General features: G+C 39.0%; 1 protein-coding gene across 8 annotated transcripts in view; it reads left to right on the forward strand.

Moving 5' to 3' along the window:
- Positions 1 to 23,083, forward strand: part of TENM3 (teneurin transmembrane protein 3) — a 2,742,616-nt gene that overhangs the window by 2,634,064 nt on the left and 85,469 nt on the right. For 4 of the 8 annotated variants that reach the window (XM_070781691.1, XM_070781692.1, XM_070781698.1 and 1 more), the window contains 3 exons: positions 19,349 to 19,375; positions 20,968 to 20,985; positions 21,905 to 22,051. In XM_070781691.1, the coding sequence (XP_070637792.1) occupies positions 19,349 to 19,375; positions 20,968 to 20,985; positions 21,905 to 22,051 (192 nt within the window). The remainder of the gene's footprint in view (positions 1 to 19,348; positions 19,376 to 20,967; positions 20,986 to 21,904; positions 22,052 to 23,083) is intronic. The other 4 variants (XM_070781693.1, XM_070781694.1, XM_070781695.1 and 1 more) reach the window with 1 other exon arrangement.

Consider the following 23,083-nt stretch of genomic DNA (forward strand, 5'->3'; position numbering starts at 1 on the left):
CATTGGAGGCTGTAGATGAGACTGTGACCTGAAGGGTGAGGAGGAGGGAAATTGAATGATGCCACTGATAGTTATCCAGCGGAGGCTTGTTACGAAGGTGAGGAAGGCTCAGATCTCTGTCTGTCCATGGCAAATCCCCTACTGGATGCTGATTTCCCCACAGACACAAATGGAGAAAATGGGCTTAAATTGCTTAAAAAGTGATTAGACTTAATGAAGGTTGGAAACTTATTTAAATCCTGGAACAAGATTCCAAGCAAATTTCTGAATCTCCATTCCAATAAGCATTAACAATACCATAATTATTTAGGCGTGAAACTTTGGACATTTTGGTTTTCATCTGTTTGTTAGATAGAGGAGTGTTTTAGGAGAGAAGTGTTTTTTAATTTCTTTGTAGTCTCTTGAACAGTATCCCATTGGGGGCTCTTGATATTCGAGAATGTATTGATAATTTCTGCTTAATTTGAAAAATTGCTATTTTTAAGCACACGGTTCCCTTTTTATTCTCAATTTCATTTAACTTCCATTTTCATTTTTCTTGCGGCATTTGTGTGCCTCAGTTACATTTCATTTGTTAATTTATGCATTTTTATCCATTAAGCAATTATCGATCAGCTCATCTGTGATAATTGAATACTATTTCTTAATGAAAGTCAGAGTAATATAATAAGAAAAGGCATGGGCTTTGAAATTTTAAAAATGATGTTTCCCAACCAGTCCTGTGATTTATTCACTGACTTAACTGTTCTTAGCCTCCATTGGGTTTTGTGGTTTTTTTTGCAAATTTGAAGTGGCTATAATGGTCCTATTATATGAGATTTTGAAGCAGAGTGTCTGATGTTTAAGAGCTTTCGGAATTTGAATCTTTGCTACATCATTTGCTTGCTCTGTGACTTTGGGCAAATCATATAACTTCTCTGAGTATGTTTTCACTATAAATTTTATTTATCTCATAGGGTCGTTGGATCATATGAAATACCAGAATGTAAATCACTTATTAAAGTGCCTAGCAGTGTTTACCAAACTAGAGTTTTTTATTTCATTGTTAAGTATAAATGAGTCAAAGTATAATGCAAACAACATTTTGAGTGCTAAAATTGTTTTAAAAAGATAAAACAAATGGCTATCCAGCAAATTTGCTCTAATGAGTTAACACAATTTCCATTTCATTGTTATAAAGTATGACCTAGTCTCAAACTGGATATGGTTTAAAAAGAAGTTAATAAGTTTGGGATGCGAGTTAGGGAGGTGTTGCTTTTTAAAATCGCAGTGATTGAAAGACAGAGTCTAATGTGATATTTTTCTTCTAGTTATGTCTCAAACACAGAGCTGTTTATTGAGCTATATTGATTTTCATGTACTTTCAGGCAATTCAAATGGAAATTTGGCCTAGGGGAAATCCTAATTCCTTTAAGCTACAAAAGACTGGCTATTTGTTTTTATTCTAATTCTTTAGCACTTTGCGAAACAAGATCATTAATGATCACAAAGACATGCTTTGTTTGTTCAGACAAAACTTAGTCGTAGAGTACTCAGCACACCTCTAATAAATATCCCAGTGCTCTGGGCTTAGGGGTGCTGGAGATTGGAAATTGAAAATGAAATATACACAGCTGGGGAGTTATCTGTGAAACAGTATGGGGGTAAAGGAAAGAGCGGAACTGTTCCATGTATGGGCGTGGCTTAGGCTTGGTACTCTAATTCTCATCTCAGGATAACGGTGAAAGAATAGTGTTCTAGTTGTTAAATTAGAACATTAAAGTGACAAATTTGAAAATAAAATGACCTCGCTGATAGATACTTCACTGAGATGACAAGATCAATATTCTCTGTGGCTTTTGTGAACTCTCCCAAATTGAGAATCACATTCATAATGGCATGAAATATGGAAGTTCTAAAACTATCTTTTCATATTTTAAACTATGATTTCTCCCTTAACAAGTGGTTTGTAAGGACCACATTACACCAGCAAATGATTGCTCTGAGACCAGGCTTCATGTCTATCAGCATCATGTTAAGAAAGGGGTCTCTGATGGGGCCACTGACATCCTTGCTGTGAAGCTGGTGAAGCTCAAGCATCAGGGCCCCTCACTTGCCTGGGCCCCTTCTAGGATCTTACAAGGGGACTGTGGATTTATATGGTCACATGTTGCAGATCAGTTAGGACCTTGGTCTCTTTCCACTCCCAACTTCATCACACTTTTCCGTTGCATTGGAGTGGCTGTGGGCACTTTGAGGATTCAGCTAAGGAGAATTTGAGCCTAGTTTCCATTTAATTGGATATTCTTCTGAGACAAGAAGTCATCATCATCTGTAATTCTTAGTGCTAGCCATTGGGAATATTCCTCCCACCCACTGACTCACCTAGGGACATCAGAGTAACAGAGTCAAAGATTAAAGGAAGAAACAAATTTGTCCTGTGGAGCCCCGAACTATGGCCCCGAAAATAGGTGGTTGTTGTTGTTGTGTCTGACTCTTTGCTACCCCATGGAATGTAGCCCGCCAGGCTCCTCTGTCCATGGGATTTCCCAGACAAGAATACTGGGGTGGGTAGCCATGTCCTTCTGCAGGGGATCTTCCTGACCCAAGGACTGAGGCCTAGTCTCCTGCACTGGAAGGAGGATTCTTTACCACTGAGCCACCTGGGAAGCCCAGGAAAGTAAGTAGTGGAGCAGAAATAAGGTTTGAAATGTATGGAAACCAAACTCATGTATAAAAAAATCCTTCCTGTCATCAGATATGTTACAAAATGCCCAATCGAAGCAGACATTTTCTCTTGTCAGCAACACGTTTGATGGTGGAACTTACACAGTTATAAACTTGCCCTAATTTTCACTTTCAATGATTGTTTTTTGTTGTTTTTTTTTGTTTTTGTTTTTGTTTTGGCTATGCAGCATTCTGGATCTTAGTTCCCAACCTGTGCCTCCTGCAGTGGAAGCATGGTATTCCAACCACTGGACTGCTGAGAGAGTCCCCGATGATTATTTCTTTTTTGAGGAATTGATCAGGATGCTTGTATTTTTAAAGCATGAACCTATAGCATGCTGGTTCCAAGAACGAACTCTCCCCTGCAGTTTGCAGCACGCTGATGGTGTGGGCAAAGATGCTTGGTGACCTGTCGTGTAGGGTGGAGGTGTGGGGAGGACATACCAGGTGTGGAGTTGAGGGGAGGAGATTCCCCTTGGTTGGCAGTAAAAATCCAGACAGGCTAGAAAGTGTCCCATGGAATGTGCAGAAAAGGAGACCTTAAGTTTCTTCCTGCCCTGCAGTCTCAGTGACTCTTAAGTAATTTCATGTGACTGAGAGCCTGGCAATTCCTAAGAGAACCCTGGAAAGCCTGCTTCACAACTCACTGAGAATCACCCATGTCCTGAAAACCAGGCTGGTTTTTTCGATGTCTGTTTCTTCCTTTGAGATAAAAGTCGCATCCATCGGGGGCCTCTCGCTATTATTTTCTTTCTCTGAGTCTGATTTATTCAGTTAACAGTTTTATATACAGTGCTTGATCCTCTGTAATCCCCTCAGAATTGGTATTTTTTTTTAATGAGGTCGCTTAATCTCCTCTCTTCTGAAAAATGCAAAACTAGTTTCTCGGACCTTTCTGAATAATGGAGGTCCCATTTTGCTAGGTTGTCAGCCCTCTCTCTACACGGTTTCAGTATTTTTAAACCATCACAGAGATCGTGTTTGTCTCACTAGTCAGTGTCACCGTATTCCACTTATTTTCATTTTTTGTGAAGAAGCGCTTGGATAATCAGAAACGTTATTGAAGATAATGGTCACTCGCTATCCATTCTGAAGTTTTAATTCAACTCCTTTAAGTGCTTTTTCTCTTCACTGTGTAAGTTGTTCTTTTCCATCGGTCTGTTTTTCTTTATCTGTACCAATTTCAGCCTCAAAGGACGTGAATGAAGCCAGGGTTCCATTTAACTGAAGCCAGCATGGCCAGCAATGTGGCAGATCTGTACTTAAAGCTAAATTAGTCATCTCACTCACTGTTCAGTAACCTTTGAGGAAGAGAGGAATTAACCAACAAAAAAAAGTTCACTGTCTTAAATTTGAAATTTTAGTTAAGTCTGTGCTTCCGTCGTGTGTGTGTGTATGCACAGCTCAGTCATTTCAGCTGTGTCCAACTCTTTGCAACCCAGTGGACTGTAGCCCACCAGGCTCCTCTGTCCATGGTATTCCCCAGGCAGGAATACTGGAGAGGATTGCCAGGCCCTCCTCCAGGGATCTTTCCGACTCATGGATTGAACCCACATCTCCTGCACTGTGGGCAGATTCTTTACCCACCGAACCACCCTGGAAGCCCTATGCTTCCATCATACATTAGGCATAAGGTGGTATGTCTAGATTTTTTAATCACTCTGAATCTCTAATAACTTTGACAGTCTGTATCTTCTAAAGCTTCAGAGTGGTTTTCAGTGTTGACTCTTCTTTCTGGGAACTGCCTTGCAACCTTAACTTTGAGCATCCTTAACGTGTTAACCTCAACTCCTTAATTTGTTAACTCCCTTAACTTGTCAACCTGCCTGCACAAGTAATATCAGGTCTCAAGACCATCAGGAAAATTACACCCTCAAATCAGACAAATGCTGGGGGAAGTCTGGATTAGAATCTTCACATAACTTTGCTCCTGATTTACTGGGTGACCATCAGTAAAATCCACAGTCCCCAGAGCCATCATGATAAATGTTCATTCATTGTTGTGATGATTTATTTCCCCCGGCATCAGTTTATTTACCCCTAAGAATAGGAGTCAATGTACCTAACCACCCTTTGCTATGTTGCTCAGTCACTCAGTTGTGTCGGAGTCTTTGTGATCCCATGGACTGCAGCATGCCAGGCTTCCCTGTCCTTCACTATCTCCCAGAGTTTACCCAAGCTCATGTCCATTGAGTCAGTGATGCTATCCAACCATCTCAGCCTCTGTTGTCCCCTTCTTCTCCTGTCTTCAGTCTTTCCCAGCATCAGGGTCTTTTCCAATGAGTCAGCTCTTCACATCAGTGGCTAAAGTAGTACACCTTCAGCTTCAGCATCAGTCCGTCCAGTGAATATTCAGGACTGATTTCCTTTAGGGTTGACTGGGTTGATCTCCTTGCTGTCCAAGGGACTCTCAAGAGTCTTCTCCAAAACCACAGTTTGAAAGCATCAGTTCTTCAGCACTCAGCTTTCTTTATGGTCCAACTCTCACATCTGTGCATGACTACGGGAAAAACCACAGCTTTGACTAAACAGACCTTTATCAGTGAAGTAGTGTCTTTGCTTTTTAATACATTGTCTAGACTCATCAAAACTTTTCTTCCAAAGAACAAGTGTCTTTGAATTTCATGGCTGCAGCCACCATCTGTGGTGATTTTGGAACCCAAGAAAATAAAGTCTGTCACTGTTTCCATTTTTTCTTCATCTATTTGCCATGAAATGATGGGACCGATGCCATGATCTGAGTTTTTTGAATGTTGAGCTTTAAGCCAGCTTTTTCACTCTCCTCTTTCACTTTTATCAAGAAGCTCTTTAGTCCCCTATCACTTTCTGCCATTATGGTGGTGTCATCTGCATATCTGAGGTTACTGATATTTCTCCCGGCAATTTTAATTCCAGCTTGAGCTTCATCCAGCCCTGCATTTCTTGATGTACTCTGCATATAAATTAAATAAGCAGGGTGACAATATATAGCTTTGTTGTACTCCTTTTCCAATTTGGAACCAGTCCACTGTTCCATGTCTGGTTCTAACTGTTACTTCTTGACCTGCATACAAGTTTCTTGGGAGGAGGGTAAGGTGGTCTGGTATTCCTATCTCTTGAAAAAATTTCCACAGTTTGTTATGGTAACACACGCAAAGGCTTTAACATAGTCAGTGAAACAGAAAGTAGATGTTTTTCTGGAATTCTTTGCTTTTTCTATGATCCAACAGATGTTGGCAATTTGATCTCTGGTTCCTCTGCCTTTTCTAAATCCAGCTTATACATCTGGAAGTTCTCGGTTTATGTACTGTTAAAGCCTAGATTGAAGGATTTTGAGCATTATCTTGCTAGCGTATGAAATGAGTGCAATTGTGCAGTAGTTTGAGCATTCTTTGGCATTGCCCTTCTTTGGGATTGGAATAAAAACTGACCTTTTCCAGTCCTGTGGCCACTGCTGAGTTTTCCAAATTTGCTGGCATATTGAGTGTAGCACTTTCACAGCATCATCTTTTAGGATTTGAAATAGCACATCTGGAATTCCATCACCTCCACTAGCTTTGTTCATAGTGATGCTTCCTGAGGCCCACTTAACTTCATACCCTTCACATCCTTTGCTATGAACCTCAGATATCTGAGTTCCACTGTTCTCTGTCTGAGGCTTCCCAGGTGGCTCAGCTGTAAATGGTCCACCTGCCAATGCAGGAGATGTAGGAGATGCGGGTTTGATCCCTGATTTGAGAAGATCCCCTGGAGGAGGAAATGGCAACCCACTGCAGTATTCTTGCCTGGAGAATCCCATGGACAGAGGAGCCTGGCGGGCTGCAGTCCATGAGGTCACAAAGAGTTGAACTCGACTGAGCAACTGAGCACAGGCTCCTCTGTCGGGTCCTTCTTGCTGTGTTTACCCTCAGAGGCAGCAGCCTGAAGCTGAGACTCTACTCACACGGAGCCGTGCTGCTCAGATGTAAATCCCAGTGACAGTAGCATCGTTTTGGGAAATGTTGCGTGTATTTCTATACTTTAGAAAAGGGGCATTTTTAGGACTTCTAAACGTCAGCTCTGAATGTAGATAATTGTGGTTAAGTGTATCTGGATTTAACATAGATCTTTCCATTTAGATGATTTACATGTAGCCTGTAAGGATGAGAGTTTTGAGTTCTTTAGAAGAAATATTCTTGACATTCTTTAGAGTCGACTGTATGATAAAGAATTCTGTCCTGTGGTGGTTATTTGTACACAAATTTTCCTCCAGTCTGTTTCCTGTGGTGTAGCTTGAGTCCCAAGAGCTGCTGTGAATTAACCTTACTCCTACTCAGCTTACTGTGAAGCCCTCTGGCTTTAGAGGTAGTGTGTGTTCAGGGGGAAAAAAAAATGGAGGGTTAAATCCATTGTTCTTTTTCTCTAATAAGAGCAGTAGAAGAAAATAGTGATTATTTGTACTGTATTATGATCACTTAGGTGTCATTGAAATAACCTGACAGACCGTGAAATATACCTCGACAAACCAGTTCCCTCCTTTCTTACCATTTTGTGTTTATTCCCACTATGAACTTAGAGGTTTTTTTTTTTAAGTCTCTCAAAATAAGTTATTGTGTAAGTGCTCTATGTCTTAGGGAAACAATTTATAAATTATAATTTGTATCACAAAGAAGATGTTTAATCTGTTCATTTGAATTAAAATGCTGTATGCTATAGTTTTAAAAGTTTATGAGGAGATAGGATATCAGGATAAAACCACTTAAGTAGCACATCAAATGTATAGCATAATGTTTTATTATGCCATTGTGTTCCTTCACTAATATACTAAAGCCTCTTTTTTAGTTTGGAACACTTTGTCAATTTGCATCTTTTAAAAGTCATCTAATATCTTAATTTCCACCACATCTAGTGTAGAGGAAGTTTGAAAGCACCACTGACTGGATATACCCTTTAACCAGAAATAAAGATGAAAGATGCTCCTTTAAATTCTTCATCAAAAGCTTTTATTGAGTTTAGTTCCAAGGCATTTGGGAGTGAAACCAAGTGCAAAATAATATGTTATCAGTTGATATTTTCATAGTATTCGTGAGGAAGAGAAAGATGACAGTAGAGCCAGATTATGAATATGTCACCATCTTCAGTAAACTGAAGACAGATAACCATAGACTACCAGTCACCTAATGAAGTGTTCATGTAAATTTTAAGTAATTCTCGTTATCTACAAAAATCCTATTGCCTTAATGGAGTAAACAAAAAATCAGAACTTTGCATTTAGTGTCATGTAAGGGTGGAAACATTAAGCCCACAATTTTAAGGGACGTGATTATTTCTTCCTGCAATGATACCTCAGTGTCCTTTGAATGGTGGAATTTCTCTCTGTCATTTCTTGAATGTGACAAATTGAAAATAGCCTCTTTTCGTCTTGAAACCATTCCTTTTCCACCTACTTGGTTTTCAAATACAAGTTCAGTTACGGTGTTAGTTGGTGCAAAAGCCATGGCCTTTCTCCCTTTTCATATTTAACATATTATTTTCACAGATTACCATGTGACTTGAGCCAATTTTTTTCTATTGCTCTTCTTCATGATGGAAGAGCATCATGATGGGTTCATTGACCCTCTCTTCTTTGAGTACTCTTTAGTGGTGCTGGAAAACAGCTGCCTGAAATATGGCTATTATTTCTGGGGTTTAACAGACATGTGCCTTGGATAAATTAAGGAGCAGTCAGAGGAGGCCCATAAATATGAATACTTTGCCAGCTGCTTTTCCATTAAACGCTGTTGGTTGAATGAAATTAGTAAATAATTATGTTGGTGGGGAATCTGTTATATCCAAATGGAATATAATGTCTTCCTTTAACAACAGAGCTTAATTTTTTTCCTATACACCAAATTAGTTTTTAGGGTAATCTCCATTGCAAATGGGCCGATTTGCATGAAAACTATGCCTCCTTGTTCTGATTTGTCAACACCTCTTTTTTTAAAAAGTCTGTAACATTAAGCATGGGTGGGTAAGACCATCTGCTTCTGGAGCTTGCCTGTAGCTCCATGACTTAACACACGAGACAGGTTACAGCTGTTTAATTGTTATGAAGCTGAATGATTATCATTCTATCCAAAATTAATATTTATATATGTATGCACAGAAAGCATGCGGTTAAACATAAGTGATCTAATTGTGAATTAATGGCGTTAGGTATTCATTAATTAGTCCCCACATGAACAATGAAGTGTAAAATGCTTTTCACATACACTTCCGCTCTTGGCTTTTAAGATGAGTCCCCAGTAGTGATTATTATGCATGCGAGAAACCCACTCCAAATACATTGGCATATGCAGGGGAAAAAACTCACCATACATAAAAAAAAAACCATCATAAAAAGCAAAAAGAAAACTCTCCATGTGGTTACTGCACATACCCTAACTCTTTCATGCCACCAAAAGCTTTATTCTCTGATCTGCGACCAGTGTAGGTTCAAGCCACATAGTAAAAGTCTAGACGGGCCATTTCAATTGGGTGTACCAGCGTAGCGCCCATGATGACGACAACAAGCTATTGGGAATGCTTTGCTCAGCCAAGTGACAGGGAATTTCCTCCTGTTTGTAGGAATGGTGATACACAAATTCAGATCATTCTGTTTCAAAAGTTAGCAAGGTATAGTCTGTCAGGCCTGCTCAGTACATCCCATAATGAAGAACAGAATGAAAATTTTTCAGCAAAATTGTAGTCTGGGGATTGTGATATGCATGTAAAATAGAATATCTAGATGTCTTACTTCCCAAGTAGTTACTGTAAAAGTGACTTGCATTTCCAAGTTTATGAGCAGATTATACGCAGATTTATAGCCCTGTAGAAAATATTAATGTACGTTGCTCAAGTCACTACTGAGGGAACACAAAATATATAAGGACAAGTGGTGATGTGTTCTTTATTCCAAAAAGCTGATTTGGAATTTGGTTAGGAACTGTGCATCTGTACCATCTGAGGGTTATGTGAGACAATAAGAAAACTTGTTAATATAAAAGTAGAATTGTCTGCACTTTGGGATCTAGCCTGTTCATGTTGGAGGATGGTCCCATTAAAGGGAGTATATCGTGAGGAGGTGGAACATGTGGCAGCCGATCTGATCCTGACATTATTGGGGCAGAGTGGACTTCCCAGTTTATGAAAATAGATCGTTGGCGGTCCTGAGGTGTTTTGCTTAAAGTCAGGTTTCCTTTCTTTCCGGTGTCTCTTAAAAGATACCAGTCACTTCGTAATTTTGTCCTTTTTATATTCTTTAGTTAAAAGATTGACTAATAGTACCTATTATGTATCAAGTGTTTACTGTGTGCTAAGGCACAGTGTCGGAGAAGGCAATGGCACCCCACTCCAGTACTCTTGCCTGGAAAATCCCATGGACGGAGGAGTCTGGTGGGCTGCAGTCCATGGGGTTTCGAAGAGTCAGACACGACTGAGCAACTTCACTTTCACTTTTCACTTTCATGCATTGGAGAAGGAAAGGCAACCCACTCCAGTGTTCTTGCCTGGAGAATCCCAGGGACGGGGGAGCCTAGTGGGCTGCCATCTATGGGGTCACACAGAGTCGGACACGACTGAAGTGACTTAGCATCAGCAAGGCACAGTGTAAAGTTCTTAGTGTACATTATCTTATCTTATTAAGTAGAAGCTATTCAAATCTCCATGGACAGAACCCAGGCTCAGAGAGGTTCTAAAACTTTTCTGTGGATGCGTAGCTAGTAAGTAATAGAACCAGAACCCAAATCCACACGAACCATTCCCAAGCCCATCCTCTTAAGCACTAGACTATGCCGTCTCCTAAATTACTGTTTGTTTTACCTTGTATGTATATAGCAGAATAGGTGAAAGTAAACTTTTTTGTGTGATAAAGATACATTATTATCTATGTACCTATCACATAAGATTGAATTGTCATAGAAACAGATGCAGTGATAACAATGTCAGTAATGTGTTAATAATAAAATGTCACTTTCTATTCAGAAAATTATAACTGGTAATAGGATCCATAGCTTGCCAAAATAAAAACAATCCCAGCAACAAAAAAAACAGTTTAGGTAAAATCAATTTATACTGTAGAGGGTTTAAGAAAGTTGTAAACTATTTACTGAAAACACAACACTCTTCCTTTTTTTAAGGTTTTAGTATTTTTAAGTCTTTATTGAATTTGTTACAGTATTACGTCTGTTTTATGTTTTGGAGTAGCTCCCTGACGGGGGAGCGAGGCCCCTTCGTTGGAAGGCAGTCTCAACCAGTGGACCACCAGGGAACTCCCTCTACACACTTCCTTTTAAAAGTTAAATTTATTTCCTATTTTTCAGTAGACTGAATACTATGTATAGAGTTTGACCACTGAAAAACACTCATACAGAGTGCATAGATGACTTGTGTAACCAGTATCAGCTCATGAAAAAGGTCTCAGAAAAGTTTAATACCCAAAGTACAAGTGGTAAAATCTGTGCACACACTCTCACAGCTACAGATAAAGAAAAAATACGCTCTCTGTAAATCACATTTGAAAAGAGCCATTTATCCAGTTTTCTCCAAATAAGTTTGTTTATCTTCAGCAAATTAAACGGATTATCCAGCTTTGTTTTTTTCCTGATATAGTTTTAAAAATTGACAACAGAAAGACCCTAGTTATTTTACATACTCATTTACACTTTATTCTATAAATTTTCTTAAATATTAAATTTTATAGTAGGCAAAAGTAATAATGGTAGATAAGAAATTAAAACTCATTGATATTGACCAAATCAGTAGATGATTTTTGTGCTTTTCCTGCCACAAGACTTGGAACTACCAGCAAGACATCACTTTGGTAATTACAGTAAAAGCTTCCCTGGTGGCTGAGATGGTAAAGAATCTGCCTTCAATGCAGGAGACTCAAGTTTGATCCCTGGGTTGGTAAGATCCTCTGGAGAAGGAAATGGCAACGCACTCCAGTACTCTGGCCTGGAGAAACCCATGGACAGAGGAGCCTGGTGGGCTACAGTCCACGGGGTCGCAAAAAGGCACAGAGTGACTAACACCTGGTAATTGCAATAACCATGTTAATTGTGTCAGGATGTTAGAGATCCAAATATTTATTTAGTGTACAATACATTTGTATTCTAATTTTCATATATAAGAACTTTTCTGAATAGCTTAGTTTGCAAATCCAGGTACTAAAATATACCTGATTTTTTTAAATCTAGGAAATTATAAGGAAATATGGGTTCGCTTATTTCATTCACTGAAGTCAAACAAGAAGTAAAAATCTGAAGGAGACATGTGTTACTCCATGTTTATGTATGTGGTCCAGTAGATGAAATCATGCCATGTGTAAAGACTGCACCAGAAATCCCGAATCACACGCCAAACAACAGTCATCTCTCTTGCAGTCGGTGTGCATGCCAGCATCACTGGTGCTCTCTGTATTGTGCCTGCTTCTCTTCGACTTCTGTTATGTAGATGTCCTCTATGGTAAGACATGAAATTCTAAACTGAAGGAAGATACCAAATATTATTCTCCCAGTTGTCTGTACAAAATTCTGCAGCTTGTCTTGGCACTTTTTCAGCAGTGCTGACTTGAAAATTTTGGTGTATCTCAAAACACCATTTCCATAGAATCTAGATTTTTTTTTTCCTGTGCAGACTTAAATCAGGAAAAATATTATTTCACTTTCTTGGAATGTCTTGGCATAAATAGTGTTCCTAACTGAAGAACAGTATTTTGCTTAGGTAGGTGCGTGCAAGAAGCAGTGTATTATACAGGTAATTGTTTCACCAGGTTTCCAATCTATAAAAAGAATGAAATAGGCAAACTTTCAAAGACAATTTATTTAAAGCAGGTTTTCAGAAATATGCGGCCAATTTTAGAGGAGCAAAAGCTCTTTCAAGAACACGTGCACGTGTGTGTGTGCTCACACGTATGTGCTCACACACGCACAAGCTGTTTTTCTCTACTGGCACAACCTAGTTGTTGGAACTCACTTGCTAGTTGTTAAAATTCAAGCTAATTGATGCTCCTAAATAGAATAAAGTATTTGCAATGTTTTATCGCAATCTTAGAATGAGAGTTCAATGGTGAGGGAACACGTGTTTTTAAGGAGCCTGAGTAAATTGTTTTGCAGTGTTTAAAATTATGTCAGTGTTGTAATTCTTTATGACAGGGTAATCAGTAATGAAAGAGTGCAGTGGGTACCAATTAAGGAACATCAAATCAATGGGTATGCAGGTTGCACGCTGACTTAAACAGTTGCTGATTGGAATAAATGGATTTCATATGTACTTATTTGCAAACTGTAGCTTTGCTGGCATCCTACAGAAATGGTATACGAGTAATCTAAAAGAAGGATACCTACGAACAACTTTTAATGACATACTAATGTGAATTACTTTTTAAGACTGTATTTTTTAAGTACTACAAAACACACAAGGCTAAATAAACATCTGTCTTTGACTCCGAGGCCTTTGCAGTATTCACCATAGTAAAGGATATGTCTGTGTTTTATTATGGATTCATCGACTGAATTACCCTCTTTCAGAGATGGGCCCCTAAGACTTTAGTTCCAGCATTCTAGATTCTATGTTCTTTCCCTGTACCTAGGCTATCCCCAGGAGTGAATTCAATAGCCCAGTGAAAATACTGTCCTGTTGAATATGCTCCAACTGGGCACATGGTTGACAGCAGAAACACTGAATGGATCATAACTACACACATCAGCAACAAATACAAACACACACACTGTATATTTTTCCCTCGTGAGCTGCCTAATAGAGATAAATCAGCAACTTGGTTTCCCTTTGTTTCTTCCCTGTGTTTGGAAGAATCAGTTTGATGGTGAGGGGAAAACAAAGTCGGAATCAATCTTATTCCAGGAAGACCTCCAGATATCCCAGTTCCCCCACAAACAGGCACGTACACTCCGCTGACGTCTTTTTTAAAGGAGCAGTCTTCTTTGCAGCTATCACTTAGCTGATTTTTTTTTTTTTATATAGCAGGCATCCACCGAACTGCTTCTGTTCTTTAATTTTTCAAACTCATTTTTTTTTTCATTTTCCCTGGTTTATCCCTCAGTTTTAATAACCTGCCAGTCAGTTGCCCAAACTTGGGATTTTTAGAACAGGTTATAACAGTTCTCATTATAAAGGTTTCTTAACTACGTAAAGTACCCTCACGTATGAGACTATGTTCACAAATGAACATTTCAAGTTCTTTGGATTTTAACCTAACTTGCCCATTTCTCCTTTTGATTGTTGATGTTGAATTGAGGATTTCCTCATTTTTTTCGTCTTATTTGTTCATTCAAGTGAGTTCACTGATAATCCAAAAACAGATGTGCTTATGGTCTGCCTTACCCAGGTACACGGTTCTCCGTATGCCGAGTTCTACATAGGGCTTCTTTGTTAAGTGTTATGGACTTGGAAATTTTGGCTACTTTGCTAACATTTTGACCTGGAGGAAGTTATTTAATTTCCCGTGTCTCAGTTTCCTCATTTGAGAAATAGGGAAGGTAATAAAGAGGTGGTAAAAATTAAATGAGCCAATTCGTGTTAAATGCTTAGCATAGTTTTCAGCACATAGAAACAGTCGGTCAAGGCTAGTGATTGTTAATAGTGCTGTACACAATTAGGATGGATGGGCAAGGGGAGAGGAGCAGGTGGATGAAGGAGAGGGGAAGGATGTAAAATGAGGTATTTCACATATGCTTCTTTCACAAAAGGTAATCTTTGTATTATTCAGAGAATTTCTTCAAAAGCTGCAGACACATGTAGGACAGAGTAGGAATACCATAATAAGTACATTTAATCATTTTACTCAGCAGATATTAAGAATCCCTTATGAGCAATGGGAGTACAGTGATTAGCATGGCCATAGAGTTTGTATTTCTAATGGGAAAGGTTTACAGGTCAGTTCGCATATGTCTATGTATCATTAAAGCCTTATGATTTCCTGGACTGTCTTAACTGACATGAATTGATCTCTGGATATTTTCTCTTTTTTTACATTTAGCCTGCTGTTTGTACTCCTAGACTTCATCCATGAGACATATTCGGGGGGAAATGAGAACAATCAGTTAGCTAGCGGAAATGGAGGGAGGAGGTCTGCCCATGATTTTGGTTTTTTTATATTTTTGCGAGGGGCCACACCATGCAGCGTGTAAGATCTTAGTTCCCCAACCAAGGATCGAACCCACGCTCCCTCATTGGAAGCGCAGAGTCTTAACCACTGGACTACCAGGGAACTCTACATAATTTTGACAGATAAGCAAATGGGGCAACAACATGTAGGCAGAATTTCTTAAAAGGTGCTGTTCTTCCATACTCTCCATGTTGGGAATGCAAACTGGTATAAGACTGTGAGCAGGCTTCTTCCCAGGGGTCTGTGGAATCCATGTCCTTTGCTAAGTGGTACAGACAAGAGCAAATCATTCTGTGTTCAACCCCACCCCACCTCCCCAAAAGTAAAGGGAAAGATATGGTAAACAGGGACCTTGAAAAGAGCAAGCATTCTTTTTAAAAAGAAGCACCTCAAGGGGAGTGTGTGACGAGGATACAGTGCTAATCATTTGGTTTGGTGATGCTGGAAGTTTATGAGCTAATCGTATACAACAATTCTTTTGCTGAGCCACACCCTTCTCCCACGTCTCAGATTTCACTGAGCCCTTGCCCACCTGTACCAGCAAGTAGACAGGGACTCCCCATGCATGAGCTGGAAACCAGAGCGGTGGTTTCATTTGTTATGTTCCGGGATGACTGTGTATCCAAATGGATTTTGAAAGAGAGACAGTTCAGACCATGATGAGCCAATGCATCTGGAGATCAAGGGCTCCATTTTTAAATGTCCAGCACTCACCTGCGTTCTTCCCTGGTGGCTCAGATGGTAAAGACTCTGCCTGCAATGCAATACAGGAGACCTGAGTTTGATCCTTGGGTCAGGAGAAGGGAATAGCTACCCATTCCAGTATTCTTGCCTGGAGAAGTCCATGGACAGAGGATCCTGGCAGGCTACAGCCCATGGGGTCACAAAGAGTCAGACATTACTAAGCAACTAACACTTTCACTTTTACCTGTTCTGTGCACTTTGCCAAGTAAGCCACGTAGGTGTCAAAAACGTGGGAGTACCACCCTGTGACTTTGGGAAACAATTATCTGCTGAGATTCACGTGAGGTCAGGAAAGATTGCACAGTACTTCTGAGCTTCTTTCATCCATTTCTTCTACTGAAGAAAAATTTTTTGTTAGTTTATAAATGTCTAAGACTGCAGGGAGATCAAACCAGTCAATCCTAAAGGAAATCAATCCTGAATATTCATTGGAAGGACTGATGCTGAAGCTGAAGCTCTAATACTTTGGCCACCTGATGCAAAGAGCCAACTCATTAGAAAAGACTCTGATTCTAGGAAAGATTGAAGGCAGGAGGAGAAGGGGATGACAGAGGATGAGATGGCTGGATGGCATCACGGACTCAATGGACATGAGTTTGAGTAAACTCCAGGAGTTGATTTTGGACAGGGAGGCCTGGTGTGCTGAGGTCCATGAGGTCGCAAAGAGTCAGACACGACTGAGTGACTGAACTGAAATGTCTAAGAAGAGGCATTGTGACAGTGGTTACCTTCCAGAGCCAGGCAGCCTGGCCGGCTAGCCTGTGACCTCACACAGACTGCCTCACTCTTCCTTTCTTCATCTGTATTTACCGTATCAGCTGTATTTACATCCTAGGGTTGTGGTGGAGATTGAATGAGAGAATGATGAAGTGCTTAGAGCTAGAAATTCAGGCATCATTAATACATCAGCCAGGTGTTCATAATTTGCCAGTTATGAAACCAGGGCTCCAGAAATGCTCAAGTCATAAGCAGCGCTTTGTGAGCTTTTGTGCATTTTTTCAGGGGGCAGGGAGAGAAACCAGAGATTATGGAGAATCCGTAACTCCCAGCACTTTTCTCAGAGAACTGAGACCGTGAAAAGATTAAAAACCACTGTCTTACAGAAAATACGGTAATACTCATCCACTTATGCCCCATTTGGTCTTCTTAAAAGATAAATATAAATAACCTAAACCTGCAGAAAAATCCGAAAGATCCAAACATAGTATGCTTAGAAAAATGCAGATTTTGGATCTAATGTGTCCTGCATTAATAAATGATGTGAAATGTTAAAAAAAAAAAAAGATAAATAATCAAAACTCCAGGGAAAGTGTTTTATGAATACAACATTTTACCACGGAACAGTTTTTTTCCAAGGGCTCCATTTTATATGTCAAGCACTCATATTTATAAATAGAGTTTTCTTCTATAAAGCAAATTTAAAACTTCTTAGTAGATCTAACAGAAACAACTTTCCTTCAATGTCAGAATACACTTACTCATTTTCAAAGTGATTTTTTTTTGCAACTTAATGTGCAGTTCAGCAATTATTAGGTGTATTAATTTTTAAATATACTGTATTATTTTTATGATTATTGTTCCTAATGGCTTTTTACAACATGCCTGCATTTTTCTGATAATTTCCTGTATTGACTTATATAATGATGTTTTCATTGTTGCAATTATTACTTTTAATAATTCTTTGAACCTCATATATGGACATCTTCTTTTAACTTCATTATTTAGAGCCAGGCTCTTGTGGTATTGTTGGACATTTTACTCTTCAAGGCCAAAATGTAGAAAGTGGTTGGTTTTTTTTTTTAACCTCCTTCCTCTCTTAGTTTTAAGCTATCAGCCTAACAACTATTTCCTATGATATAAAATGCAAATGACAAATTTTGGTATTTTTTCCGCAGTGCAGATATTTTTCTTATGGTCGGTTTGTAAAATGTGCCTTAAACATTTTTAATATTTAAATCTTTGTGTAAAATTTGACCTGCTGTGTACTTCAAATCTGTTTTCTAATTTCAGCTCCACTTTTGACATTCTCTTGGTCCAATGACGAACCTTCCTTTACCTGTAATTCCTTGTTTTGCATAATCGATTGTTTGCGAAAGTAATAGGATTGGCTGGATTCTGATTTATTCTTCCTTTAGAATTTCTAATCCAGATCAGGATTAATTCCTTATTGTTGTGTGTTAATTGAAGTGGACCTGATGTAAAAGCCAAAAGCTTATTCTCCAACTCTGATAAGTGGTATTAATAATTCCCTAGAACCTGGTTGAACCAGAAACTCCAGAATGTTTTAAGGCACGTTATTTATCCTCCATATCAAACGAGCACTCATGGGACTCTACTGGGTTATATAACGCTTGGAAGGAATTATTAAGAAATTACATGAATGATGTTATACAGTAATACAGTTGTATTTTAATGCTTGAAAAACAATTATTTTATGAAATTATAATTGCAGGTTAGTGCCTGACACTGTTTCTCGAACCCCTCCTTCACTTCCCCCACAATATATTGTCAGTTAGCTGTAAACATGCTTATTTTTAAATGCAGTTCAGAAGCCTCTAATGGAATCCTGTGGCAAAGTGAAGCATCCTTTCATATAAACGGTGCAGATGGGTCTGAACCATTTATGGTTTTGTTTATGCACGTGACAGAACTGCCAGGCTTTAGTCGCTCAACTGAAAGTTATAGTTTAAATCATTCTGTTAAGAGTTCCGCGACCACTTGCATATGTCAGTAATGAAAAATAATCAACATAAGCGTCTTTGAAAAGCAATTTTAGATCATTAAAGATGCATGAATTTTGACAAAGCAAGAAGATCTGAGGCTTATTAAGAATATATTAGGTCTCTCTGTTGAGTGAAGAGAGAGGGATTTTTATGCTTCTGTTCAAGAGGAAAGGTGTAGGCTAATTGTAACCTCATGAAAGATTAAATGGACAGGTACAGTAAGAGACTTCAGTCTTCATCCTGACTCTTCCTGCAAAGCTTTTGTGAGAAACAGAGCCTATTCCTGTATGAATCCTGAAAGGAAACAAGATCTTAGAACAGTCTGTATTTCCTAATGGGCTACATACGGGTTACATCATTGTCCATCCGCCAAGTAGTCAAGGGCTGCTGGGTAAATCGTATAGAATTTAATGCATGCCTTTTTCATAATACTATATTACATTTGCTTTTTTGTTTTATTATTAACAATTAAAGTTTGATCTTTTGTAAATATGCAAGCAACTCGAGAGAAGGTGAATGAAGTAGAATTTCTGTGGGTGTATGTCACAGATTAAAGAAAGCATCTGAAAATGTATCAGGGTTCCCCCAGGGCTGCTGTGTGTTCTTTCTGCCCTTCCACCGTGTAACCTTTATGAAACTACTTTGTTCAAAACAAATTGAAAGAGAATTACTTTCTCACCCCCTCCAAAAGTTTGATATTTGTAAATCTCATAGTTTTGTAAATTTCCAAAATTCTCTAATGACAAAAATTGATTCCATTTGTTCTACTTAGTTATGAAGGTATAATCTTAGGAAGAATCGGAATGGGTCCGTCCCAAATAATCAGCAAAAGGAAGCGTTAGTTTACCTGCACACTTTCCCTTAAAGTGCTGAATATTTCCTGGAATCGTGACCGCATTTGCTAAAATGGGAATATACTGCATTTGTAGAAGATATGAAGTGCATCTCTGTCGTGTGATGTCTGATGTCAGCTGCAGCTGCTCAATTTGCATGTAAATTCTGAAAATTTCCTTGTCCCGTGTGACACTTCTGAAATGTCTGTCTGTTCTTTTTTCCTTTTTAATTTCTCAAGCTCACTATTTGGATAAGATAGTTAAAGGTACTGTATACTTGCTCTTTGTTGACATATCTCCATATATATCTCTATATAACCATGTTTAGCTTGTAGTAGGTATGAAAATAGATTGTTTTCCTGCATATTTTTGTAAATGATAAATCAGGCCTACATTATGTGAAATCCTTTGGATTTAAAGTATTGAGACTTCAGTGTCTGTGTCTCATTTTTATAATTTTGGGTTATCACAGATTTCATTCCTATGTAAAAGCATTAGTCTTCACTGGAACCAAAAACTGAAGATAACAGTATATTTGCTGTTTTTTGTTTATGGAGTTTTTTTGGGTTTCTTTTTTTTTTTTTGGCTTTAAGACCTTCATTCTTGGCAATTCAGCTCATAAGCTTTAAATTCTAAATCAAAGAATCACAAACGCTCACTCTTATCACAGAATAAGAAATTGTCAATCTAAAGAAGATTCTGGTTAACATATGTTGAGAGAAATCTCATTTATCCTCATATGGAAACTCCTTTGGCTTTATCTCAATGTTTCAAAATATATGTGATATCATAATTTATGTTTTGGGATTTTCTTTAAAAAAAAAACTACAAAATACTGTGCATTCTAGAGAACGAAAATGATAACTCTTCTCAGCAGAAAACAGCAGATTCTTTGTCTTCAGTTATCATAGAAATAAGTGAAAACCATATCTTTCAGAAGAGAAGAGTCCCTTTCCCTCGCTCCTCAGATTACCTTTTTTTAATTCCTTGTTTGTGCTTTTCATTGGAATATGAAATTATTCATGGCAGTACCCAGGCTTTCATGTAATAACTTCCTGTGTGCACACAGTCAACTGCTGCGTCCCTTTGTCACTGGGGCAATTAAACTTTTTTTTTTTTTCATTAAAAACACAACAGAGACATCCATAAGGAAAATTTACCTTTTAGGCATTGAATAATCCATAAAAACAGACGGTAATTGTCTGAAAGAAAAGAAGCAGCAAAATTAATATTCTCCTGACTTGATGGCGTCCGTAAGTCTAATTTCATCATACCCTGCCGCAAGGGACTGTCAAAACAGTCTTCTTTCTGTTAACTCTAATCTGAAGAGACAGAAAGTCTCTTTGAGATCTTTTCAAGTTCCACAGCGAAGGAGGGAAAGCCAGTTATATGAATAATTCTTTTAATACAGACCTAAAATAAACATCCTTAAAGAGATGGTTCCCTTAAATTTGGTCACCGAAACAAGCATTCTAGTTATAAGAAGCTAGAACAAACCCCCAACTGCTAGAGCAGGCATTAACTCATATACATATATACTTTATACCAAATTATAAATTAATTCTTTCCAAAGAGATCTGGTTAAGAGCCCATTATCCTTGCCATCTTAGAGCATTTATACCCTCGTTTCTGTCAGTGCCATGTCACACTCATAGAGAAGAGCACCAGAACCTACCCTAGTGTCATGCTCATAAACAGATCATGTTGGCTGCATGCCAGTTACCATCCGTAGGAAGTGGCAGAATTTGTTTTTGTTTTTTTTTTTAATGTCATGTTAGACTGAAACAATTATAGATTTTGGATATATTAAATTATTTTCATTGTTTCCCAAATTTTCCCTCCTTGCCCATAAAAGCAGACAAGATAGGATATAAAGGTAACAGCATAAAAGCTCTAGGGAGATTGTCACTAACTATCACTCTTCTGCGCTCTGTCTTGAAGCACGTCACTACCGTGTTTTGTTCAGTCTCTCGATGTTTTACTGTGGTCCTTATGGTATTTCATTTCGTCCGTCCTGAGTAATCAGATATGCACAGCTATTACATTTAGTTGGAAATCCTGTCAGTCCCGTCCCATCCGTATGCAGCCTGAATCCTAATGTTTGTTAGAATAGATGCTAAGCTGCTTCACTATTTCCTGGGCTTTGCTTATTCTGTGAAAAGGAATGTACTCTCGGCATAAAGTATAGTCATTGATACTGGCCTATACTTTGTGCAATTATTTAATGCACTGTAATTTCACATGAATATATGGCAACTCTGAGGCCAGATAAAATTAACATTCTCTTTTGAACATCCTTCATAGCCACGTACCCACGCATTCATGCTTTTAAATTTAGAGGGAATTTTTGGAAGCAACAAGGCACTTTTAAGAAGATGTGTCCTAACCAATGACCAGTAATGTTTACAGCAGATTAAAAATCTGTTCTAGGGCTTCTGAAATGATCTCGCTGTGACGCTTTTTTCACACTTTAGTCATCAACCTTGTTGCTTTGCTAAAGGAAAAAAAATGTAAGTTAATTTTGTCTGGCCTGCAGCAATTTTAGTGGGTCATTGCAGACATTTCTGTCCTGCACAGGTAAGTGGTGTCTCAAGGGTCAGGCCAATCAAAGATGCCACTTGGATAAGAATCAGATTCCTTAGATTACGTTGCTCTTTCTATCCATGTGCAATTACAGTATTTGTGCTGTTTCGAAAGGCCTGTTCCCACTAAGTGTCCCTCATCTGTTTATTTGAGGTGCAAAAACTTTAAATACTCAAATCACTTGTGTTGTCCTTCTTTGTCTCTTTTGACAGAGGGATGCCCCGGTCTGTGCAACAGCAACGGAAGGTGCACGCTAGACCAAAACGGCTGGCACTGTGTTTGCCAGCCAGGGTGGCGAGGAGCAGGATGCGACGTAGCCATGGAGACCCTCTGCACTGACAGCAAAGACAATGAGGGAGGTAAGAGATGCGGAGCGGGAAGGCGAGCCTGTGCCAGAACGCGGTTCATAAGTTCTCGTGGGTCCATGCTTATCTGTTACCAAAAAAAAATTTTGATCCCCACAGGTTAGATTGATTGAAAAATGTATAAGTGCTGATGGAATGATTTTGCTCCCTGTTTTCCCTGAAACAAATGCAAGATTATCATTCAGGGAAAAGGCAAGGTAACCAAGCTACTGTATAATGTACATTATTCTCCATTTCTTGTCCTAATCTCCAGGTGATGATTCTCCTTGATGCAGTTTTTAGGGCCCTGTGAACTGGGAGCTCAAGAGCAGTATGTTAATAACGGAACAGACCAAAAGATGTAAGGTAGTTCCCGAGCTCTTCTGTCGAAAGGCCAGGAAGAGAAAGCAATCCCCTTGAAGCTGTACTTCCAGGGCCTTTTTATCCTTAACTTTACAGCCTGTGAAAAGGAGTATGATATTCCACCCCACGTAAGCCCAGAGTGAAGAAATAGTTATTTTTTTCCCGTTGTGCCCATCCTCTGTGCTGGTATGTTTCGATCTCAGAGAATAGAGAGTGAGAGTGAGTGTCTGCGTGTGCAGCGGTGGAGCTGTTCGCTGCTGGTGTCCCTTTCGGCCTGAGTTTTTCAGGAGGAATTATTGTAGTTTCTGTCTAGCCCTCTCTGGTCACCTGCTCCACGTGTGACCTGCCCTATGCGTGTTTCCCTTCCTCCACCTTCATTGAGCCTGCCCTTCTGGGAGTGTCCACGTGGGCAGTTCGGTGATGGTTACGAGTGCAGGTTTGCAGTCAGGTCTTCACTCCACCAGGAAATGGCAACACACTCCAGTATTCTTGTCTGGAAAATCCCATGGACACAGGAGCCTGGTGGACTACAGCCCATGGGGTCGCAAAGAGTCAGGCATGACTTAGTACTGAGCACACGTGCATCACTCCACCTCGTACTGCTTATATGACCGTAGACAAGATCCTGGCTGTGTTAAACTTCACGTGTTTCACATGTAAAATAGGCATAAAGGAGTTTGTGGA

The sequence above is a fragment of the Bos indicus genome, chromosome 27 (genome assembly GCF_029378745.1).
Source record: "Bos indicus isolate NIAB-ARS_2022 breed Sahiwal x Tharparkar chromosome 27, NIAB-ARS_B.indTharparkar_mat_pri_1.0, whole genome shotgun sequence".
Taxonomy (NCBI): domain Eukaryota; kingdom Metazoa; phylum Chordata; class Mammalia; order Artiodactyla; family Bovidae; genus Bos; species Bos indicus.